The sequence below is a fragment of the Pecten maximus genome, chromosome 5 (assembly GCF_902652985.1).
Source record: "Pecten maximus chromosome 5, xPecMax1.1, whole genome shotgun sequence".
NCBI classification, from domain to species: domain Eukaryota; kingdom Metazoa; phylum Mollusca; class Bivalvia; order Pectinida; family Pectinidae; genus Pecten; species Pecten maximus.
This window is the reverse complement of record NC_047019.1, coordinates 10,863,688-10,872,584: the sequence shown is the minus strand read 5'-3', so window position 1 is coordinate 10,872,584 and position 8,897 is coordinate 10,863,688. Positions and strand designations below refer to the sequence as shown.

The window sequence follows — 8,897 nt, the reverse complement described above, 5'->3', positions numbered from 1 at the left end:
CCGAGCGCTCACTTCACTGAGTACTCACTGCTACCGAGCACTCACTTCTACCGAGCACTCACTGAGTACTCACTTCTTACTGAGCACTCCCTAGCATATATTTAACGTTAGGCATGTACGTACAGTACAACACTCGGGGCTCTCAGACACTTTCTTATAAACCACGAGCAGACCCAAGGCTATTGATATTAATACACTTACAACGTATGTGATGTACCGATCACATAGACTAACTAGAGTCCCCACGGAGAAGGGAAGCCTTACTCAGGCACATCTGCCTCCGTACTCTACCGTAAGTTACTACATACACAATAAGTACTTTGATATAGGGAAGCCTTGTTCAGGCACGTCTATATCTTAACTAATACCTTTTTGTCCGGCCTTATCTCGTTCGTGTCAGACGAAGAAGTGAACAATATCTAGTTTCGACCGCCGCCTTTTATACTCTCGCGAAAGGGAAACTAGCGCCACCTATTATAAAATCAGGATCTTTAGAACGCTTCTAAACCTCCTAGGTGTATATTACTTACAAACGTCTACCTGACGTCGAGACTAATAAACAAAGTAGAAGACGGACAGTCCGGAACGACAGGTAACATAACACACAACAGTGGTTCACCACACTACCCACGCCTCCGAGCAACACGTGTCCCCACGTTCTAACACAAGTAAAGCTAAAACAATAACTAACACTCAAGGGTTTAATCAGGAAGTTACATGAAAATCGATTTAGGAAAAGCGATTGAGGTTCTCCTGCTCAAAGAACTCGAAAAACTCGACTATCTGGATGTCCCGTCCTCCCTCTGAATACCGGGTAGTCTTCGTTACAGTCCTTCGGCTAGCAGGCGGCTCTTGCTCTGTCTGAGTGGCAACATTAACATAGGTGCATGTTTTCTTTGCACTAGGGGCAGTGCTTACCACTGGCATTGGAACCATGTTGATAGGATCCTTCGGATGGGGCTTGACTGAAGTTGCAGTTTCTGACTTCCTCTTTGGGGCTCGAACTGGTTCTGGTCGCGTTGGTCTTCTGATAGTACGCCCGACCAGAAGACTGTCTCCCTCGTCTTCAGAAGACAAGCCATTACCCTCAGAAGATTCCGATATCTCCCCCAGGAGGTCACCAGGATCTTGCGCCTTCCAGCTCTCTACATCAGTTTGTACAGCGGGAGCTTGGGATGACGTTGAAGGCCGGTCTTCCTCCAAACTCTGTTCCACAGCCTTGGGAGCACTCCTGTCGTTGTCAGTATGACGTTTACGGTGCCGATTCATATTAGCAGCACGGAAAGTTTTGTAGCTGCAATCAGGGCACGTGAGAGTCTTCCTTTCCATCGTCTCTAGGCCACACTCCAGGATATGCTTCCTCATGTCATCCATGTTGTTGGCACGGAAGGAACACATAGGGCACTGTTTGACGGGAGTTGTCTTAGTCTTAACCATTATGGGGATGTCTGCAATGACAAAGAGAGGTAGTTTACTAAACAGTAGTGACCATTCTAGTAGCATGAAGTATAATCAGAATGCCATTGAGGTTTACGTCGCGTACGTCTTGGGTTTGCTCCATTAGGTTCACACCCATTCTCACTACTGAATTTCTCACCTAATTCCTCAAGCACCAAGTCTTTCTCAGTTTTCTCTACACTCTCATTCTGACTTTGCTCAAAACACGTTTCATCCACCTGAACTTGCACATCTTTTCGTCCGAATGCTTCCGCTCTACTTTCACCACGCAATACCTGGGGGTGTCTCGGTCTCATGCGGTCAGCATGGATCACTTGAGTCTTTCCCTTATAACCACATGGAACCCTATAGGTCACCTCTGTCAATCTAGTGAGTATCTTAAAAGGTCCCCGCCATCGGCTTGCTAACTTGTGGGTGGTCCCAGCCGGAATATTTGGGAAGAAGACATAGACAGAATCACCTGGCTCAAACTTGGTCCAAGACAACTTCTGGTCATGATAACGCTTTTGTCGGAGCATCGCACCTTTTGAGTGTTTCCTAACCAGTTCGTGTGCATTTTCCATCTTCTCCTTTAACTGCCAAGCCCATTGGTTTTGAGGAATGGTCTTGATATTCCTTGGCATTTCATACTGAATGTCCAGGGGAGTACTCGTTTCCCTTCCTAGCATCATAGCATTAGGCGAATTCCCAGTGGTCTCGTGTTCTGTAGAGCGGTACGCCATCATTACATATGGCAAGTGTTCGTCCCAATCAGTCTGATGGTTATTTACAAAGGCACTCAGCATGGTCACAAGCGTCTTGTTGAACCGTTCTACCATTCCATCCGATTTGGGATGATAGGGAGTGGTATGTGTTTTGTTGATTTGTAGTAATAAGCACATCTCCCGAAAGAGAGAGCTTTCAAATTGGGATCCCTGATCGGAATGGAGGCTGTAAGGTACACCAAACCTAGCTATCACCTCCTCTACGAGAATCTTGGCCACAGTCTGTGCTTCCATGTTTGGCATGGCAAAACTCTCTGTCCACTTGGTATAGTAGTCCGAAACTACCAATATGTGTCGGTTACCCTGCTGTGTACTTGGGAGTTCACAGAGAATATCTATGGCTATCCTCTCCATAGGAAAACCCGACTCAACCATCTGCATAGGGGCTCGCTTGGTTTTACTTGAACTCTTTCGTTTGCTACACTGAGGACATCCGATCACATATTGTTTCACATCGTTTTGAATTCCTGGCCAATAGAAACTTTGTCGAATTTTGGCCAAAGTCTTCTTTATACCCAAGTGTCCAGAACTCCGATTGTCATGACTGTGGGTCAACACTGTTCGTCTTTCTCCTGCAGGAACAATTGCTTGTGGACTTGTTGCTGAATTGGGGTTTTTCCGATACAACATGTCACCATGTATCACCAGGGATTCAAATTGGGCCCATAATGTTTTCACGATTATGCTCCGGTCACCAATTTCCTTGTATGGAGGTTTCTCTCCTTCCCTCACCCATTTAAACACTACTGCAATATCAGCATCATCTTCCTGCTTTTGTTGAAGTATTGACGACTCAAATTTTGACTTTTGGTCTTCCGAGTCCTCTTTCGTTTTGGGGCGGCATGCCATGGCAGTATTTTCAGTCTCCGTCTCGGTATGTTTCTCCCACATGGGATCGAACCCACATTGTCGGCATGGTATCCGACTTAAGGCATCCGCATTGCGATGCTGACTTCCTGGTCTGTGTTTGATGTCCATGTTATAGGAACTCAAAACCTGTAGCCATCTGGCCATTTGACCCTCTGGCGCCTTAAAGTTCAGTAGCCAGCGTAGAGAACTGTGATCCGTTCTCACCGTAAACCTCCTACCATACAGGTAGTGTTTGAAATGTTTCACAAAGTGCACAACTGCTAACAACTCTTTTCTTGTTACACAGTAACTCCTTTCAGATTTCGTCAGCATCCGGCCTGCATATGCGATAGGTCTCTCATTCCCATCAATGTTTTGAGAAAGAACTGCACCAATAGCTTTGTCACTTGCATCAGTGTCCAGAATAAACGGTTGTGTGAAATCTGGATGGGCCAGTATAGGGGCATTGATTAGCTGATGCTTTAGTGTGGTGAATGCCTCCTGGCAGGCATCGGTCCACTCAAAAGTTCTGTCTTTCTCAGTCAGTCGGTGCAGACAGCTAGCAATCTGTGAAAAGTTTCTTACAAACCTCCTGTAATATCCACAGAATCCAAGAAATGATCTCACCTCTTTAATGTTCTTCGGCACAGGCCACTGTTCAACAACTTTCACTTTTTCATTATCAGTAGCTATTCCTTCCTCTGATATCACATGTCCGAGATAGATCACCTCTTTTCCAAACAGTTGGCATTTCTTGGTTTTAAGTTTCAATCCTGCAGTAAGAAGTCTTTCAAACACAGTTTGCAGATTTTGTAACATGTCCTCAAAATCCTTTCCAACCACGATCACATCATCTAAATAAATGAGACAAATTTGCCACTGAAGTCCGGCTAACACAGTCTCCATAAGCCGCTCAAATGTGGCTGGAGCAGAAGTCAACCCAAAAGGCATCACCTGGAATTCATATAATCCAGTCCTAGTTGAAAAGGCAGTTTTAGGACGGTCCTCCCTCTCTAGTTCAACTTGCCAGTACCCTGCATTCAGGTCGAGTGTAGAAAACCAAGTACATCCCGACAAGTGGTCCAATGCCTCATCAATGCGTGGCAATGGATAGGCATCATGAATGCTCACAGCATTGAGACGCCTATAGTCAACACAGAATCGGAGACTACCGTCTTTCTTTTGTACTAAAACAATACCCGATGACCAGGGGCTGGTAGACTTCTGAATTACTCCACGGTCCAGCATATCATTGACTTGTCTATCCACCTCAGGGCTCAAATGTGCTGGCACTCTCCTTAGTGGTTGTTTGATGGGTCGGGCATCACCAGTTTCTATTTTGTGTTTCACCACTGTTGTTCGTCCAAGATCACTGTCAGTGGCTGCGAACAGATTCTTGTATGCCAATAACAAAGATTTGACTTTATTGCTCTGTTCCGGAGTCAGGTGTTCTTTTGACCTCTGTAGTAGTTGGTGTAAATCCTCTCTGAGCTCTCCAGAGGGTGCACAACTAGACGAGGATGTTGTCTCAATGACACTTGTTACAGGACTAGCACGAGCAATATTTGTACCTGGGTAGACCGTTTGCGGATCTTCCTGAAGATTCATGAGTCTCACAGGAACTGTAGTCTCATAACAAACCAATGATCGGGCAACGAGAGCCTTGTCATTTTTCAGGAAGGAGTCAGCTCCTTCAATAAGAAGTGACTCGCTATTCATATGTTCACCTGATGGAGAACGTAATTCCCCAGCAATAACCATCTCACTCTTACCAGGAATGGTTATCTTTTCGGAGGCAACAACTTGAAAGCATCCAAGTGTACCCTCGTACTTAGTGTCCACTGGCACGTCGTCCAACACTAAAGATCCTCGCTTTAAATCAATCAAGCCATTTCTTGATTTCAAGAAGTCAAGACCAAGAATTCCTTCTGTGCTTATTTTAGCTACCACAGCCTCAAAGTACACGTCCCGGCAACCTTCTGGCTTGATCATAAATCCTCCCTGACCAAGGACTTTCAACTCACTGCCATTAGCAGCCATGATATCCTTTTTAACCTCTTTCAATTTGGGTCTTCTCTCCTCTGGAATTTTCTCATATGACTCCTGTGACAAAATGGTCACTGTGGCTCCAGTATCAACCAAAAGTTTCACTTTTGTATGCTGTACCTCAGCATTGATGTATAGTCCAGCCTCTTGAGCAGCCGAGGAAATTCCAATCCCAGCGGATGGTTTACAACTTCGCTTTCTCGTCCTTGTCCTTACCGGATTAGCTACTCCAGTTGATGCTTTCTTTGACTCTTTCTTAAGCTGAGGGCAGTCTCGGCGTAAATGTCCTATTTCTTGACACTTGTAACAACGTCGATCAGTGCTATTCTTTGCATCCTGTCTTTGCTGAGCAGGTCGGTTCTGCTTTTTCCTTACAGCTTGGAGCTGACTAATATCAGTTTGCATCTTCTCCAACTTTTGCTGGATACTACTCAACATAGATTCCATCGCAGATTTCTCAGATTCTGCTGAATGTGTCGATTCAGTACTCTCAGTACTTGCTGTTCTGAGATATGAGCGACCTTCATTTCCATGTTTTTCTGCTTTCTTGTAAGCTTCCAGCTCCACTGCAAGATGAATCGCATCCGTCAGATTATCAGGTCTGGCTTGTTTTATACGAATTCGCATATCTGAGTCAGCTAAGGATTCTAGAAACTGTTGTTTGGCCAATGTTTCTCTCACCCCAACTTCAACAGTGGGATAAGTCAAGTTGACTAATCTTCGAATAGCTTGACCAAGTTCTGGAAGTGTCTCATTGGCTCGCTGCCTCCTCTCCAGCAATTGTACTCGATAAAGCTCCGTTTGATTGGGTGGGGCAAACCGTTGTTCAAGAGCTGTTATCAGTGAGAAATAATGCTCCTGTTTCCTGGCAGGCAAATCCCCAAGTATACCTTGAGCTTGTCCCCTCAAACTCACAGCTAGGTACAGACCCATCTCCTGCTCTGTCCATCTATTGATTCGAGCGCATGCCTCAAAATGAGACAGATAATCTCTCCAAGGTGTGGTGCCATCATACGTAGATGCTTTAACAGACACAAATTTTGTTTTGTGTTTTCTTACTGGAGATTGATCCTCGTAATCACTATCATCCATATCCAACATTGTCCTTGGATTCATTCTCTTCACCCGAGCAGAGTCATAACTTGATATATGTTCCTTCTCCTTTAATCGAGCTGACCTCCTCTGATTGCTGTCACGACAGGTAATATTGTCCTCCTTATTCCCTTCATTAAAATGAGAGGAATATGTGCTCTCAGAGAACCTTACTTTAGGACTGCTCTCTGTTTTACTTCGGAGACCATGATTCCCTTTAGATGTCGATGAATCCTTCAGTCCATGTCTACTCGAAGTCTCTCGCAGGCTCTGATTTTCAATATCAAGCCGGCGTAACTGCTCCTGCATTTGTTCAATCTCCTTATCTATCTCATCTGGAGATGAAAGATCTTCGGGATTGTCCATCATACTGCTATAGAGCACAGACAAGTCCCTCTTTTCTGCACGAGTTTTATCAGCTGCATGCATAGACATAAATCCAGAGTCTCTATAATGACTGCTCCCTTTTGACATAGGCTGTTTTGGTGTTGAATGATAACTTTGGTCACTTCGCTCACCAAACCGCTTTTCAGAGTCCATCAAATCAATGCGAGGAGTTCCATTGGCCATTTTCATCAATACAAAAATAACAGTTTAATTCTGATATCAAATTTTATTTAAACCTGAGTATTCGAGCACACCAAAAATATAGACAACAGGATCCCACCGCTGCCACCAAATTATGTGACGTTTACAGGGTCCGTATCAGTCACTACTGATGATCCATATTGTCTAACATATAATTAGTTTTACTCGAGTCCTCAGTGCAAAAATATACAGAAATATACAGCTGACCTGGCTGTGTTTATGTAATATACATCAAGTACCAACTAGCTATACAGTTGAAATATAACACAATGATTGCTCAGTTCCTCTGAGTAATCCTACAGTAGAAATACAAATATACCTAAACAGAGAGCTATTTATATTAACAGAACGGAATAATATACTACATGAAATAATGAGTGCTCCCTGACCAAAATGAATCTTCCCTATCTGGGGTTTATTCCGGGCAATATCACATTATACAACTATGATTACTTTATATATGAGGGTAAGAGAGTTTCAACACTCATTGACCGAGTGAGCACTCACTTTGACTGAGTGCTCACTTTTACCGAGCGCTCACTTCACTGAGTACTCACTGCTACCGAGCACTCACTTCTACCGAGCACTCACTGAGTACTCACTTCTTACTGAGCACTCCCTAGCATATATTTAACGTTAGGCATGTACGTACAGTACAACACTCGGGGCTCTCAGACACTTTCTTATAAACCACGAGCAGACCCAAGGCTATTGATATTAATACACTTACAACGTATGTGATGTACCGATCACATAGACTAACTAGAGTCCCCACGGAGAAGGGAAGCCTTACTCAGGCACATCTGCCTCCGTACTCTACCGTAAGTTACTACATACACAATAAGTACTTTGATATAGGGAAGCCTTGTTCAGGCACGTCTATATCTTAACTAATACCTTTTTGTCCGGCCTTATCTCGTTCGTGTCAGACGAAGAAGTGAACAATATCTAGTTTCGACCGCCGCCTTTTATACTCTCGCGAAAGGGAAACTAGCGCCACCTATTATAAAATCAGGATCTTTAGAACGCTTCTAAACCTCCTAGGTGTATATTACTTACAAACGTCTACCTGACGTCGAGACTAATAAACAAAGTAGAAGACGGACAGTCCGGAACGACAGGTAACATAACACACAACAGTGGTTCACCACACTAGTAGTTTTCAGGTCAGGCCTAGCTACTCCATGTCACTGACTAGTGAAAATTTTCTGTCATAAATCTGCATAAAAAGTTATTTGTATCTGTACCAAAATTTTCATTATTTAATCTACATTAAATGCCAGTTTGTTTGTGTATACAGTTCTGTCAGTTGTAAACATGGTAACTGGAGAAGTTAATGAGATTTTACAACCACGGGTGGCGCGACGATTTACACAAAAACTACACTCAAACACTCAAAAACCAACTAAAAACACCATATACCTACCCAAACACCCTTAAATGTCGAGATAAATGCATGGCAACATTAATTATGACATTTAAAAGATTCTTCGCCAACCTGATTAGTGCTGATTTACGTTCTCCGTTCTGAAATTGTAACGTGTGTACGAAGGGAGGTAACTCTAACAAAAGCAAAAACTTCAAATATTGACCACGTGGCCTTCAGTACATAGTTCGTGGAAGAATAAGAAAAAAACACTAAGGACCCAGTTCTTGACATTTATTCAGAATAAAATGAAAAATATCACCATAACAATAATGATAATATAGCGTTTACAAATATACATTTAAATAATCGTATAGAATCTATGCAACCTATGAAATAAATGTATCAATAAAGTCTGAATTACATCCGAAATTATATGGATCGATACATTTAATTTATGAAGAGAACACTGTTTAAAGCTAAAATAATGCAAGATTATCACATATCTGTATCGGAAATATGAAACGATACACGTACATAAATGTGATAACAAAAAGTAATTATTATCAATTATCATAATATGAATCTAAAACTGGAAATCTACATACATGTAGATCACTATTTTCATACTGGAACTATACATAAAATTATGTATTTATACTGCAATATGTTTAATATATAAATACTACACATATAAAGGTATTCATACAAAAAAAATAATATATTACTAATTA

General features: G+C 42.7%; 1 protein-coding gene across 1 annotated transcript; it reads right to left on the bottom strand.

Moving 5' to 3' along the window:
* Positions 1-368: 368 nt before the first annotated feature.
* On the bottom strand, positions 369-7,950 carry LOC117327135. The gene is made up of 2 exons (XM_033883981.1): positions 7,695-7,950; positions 369-1,448 (listed from the first exon to the last, which is right to left on the bottom strand). Exon 2 carries the CDS (start codon positions 1,435-1,437, stop codon positions 730-732), a length of 708 nt encoding a protein of 235 aa, XP_033739872.1. The 5' UTR covers positions 1,438-1,448; positions 7,695-7,950; the 3' UTR covers positions 369-729.
* Between the last annotated feature and the right edge of the window lie 947 nt (positions 7,951-8,897).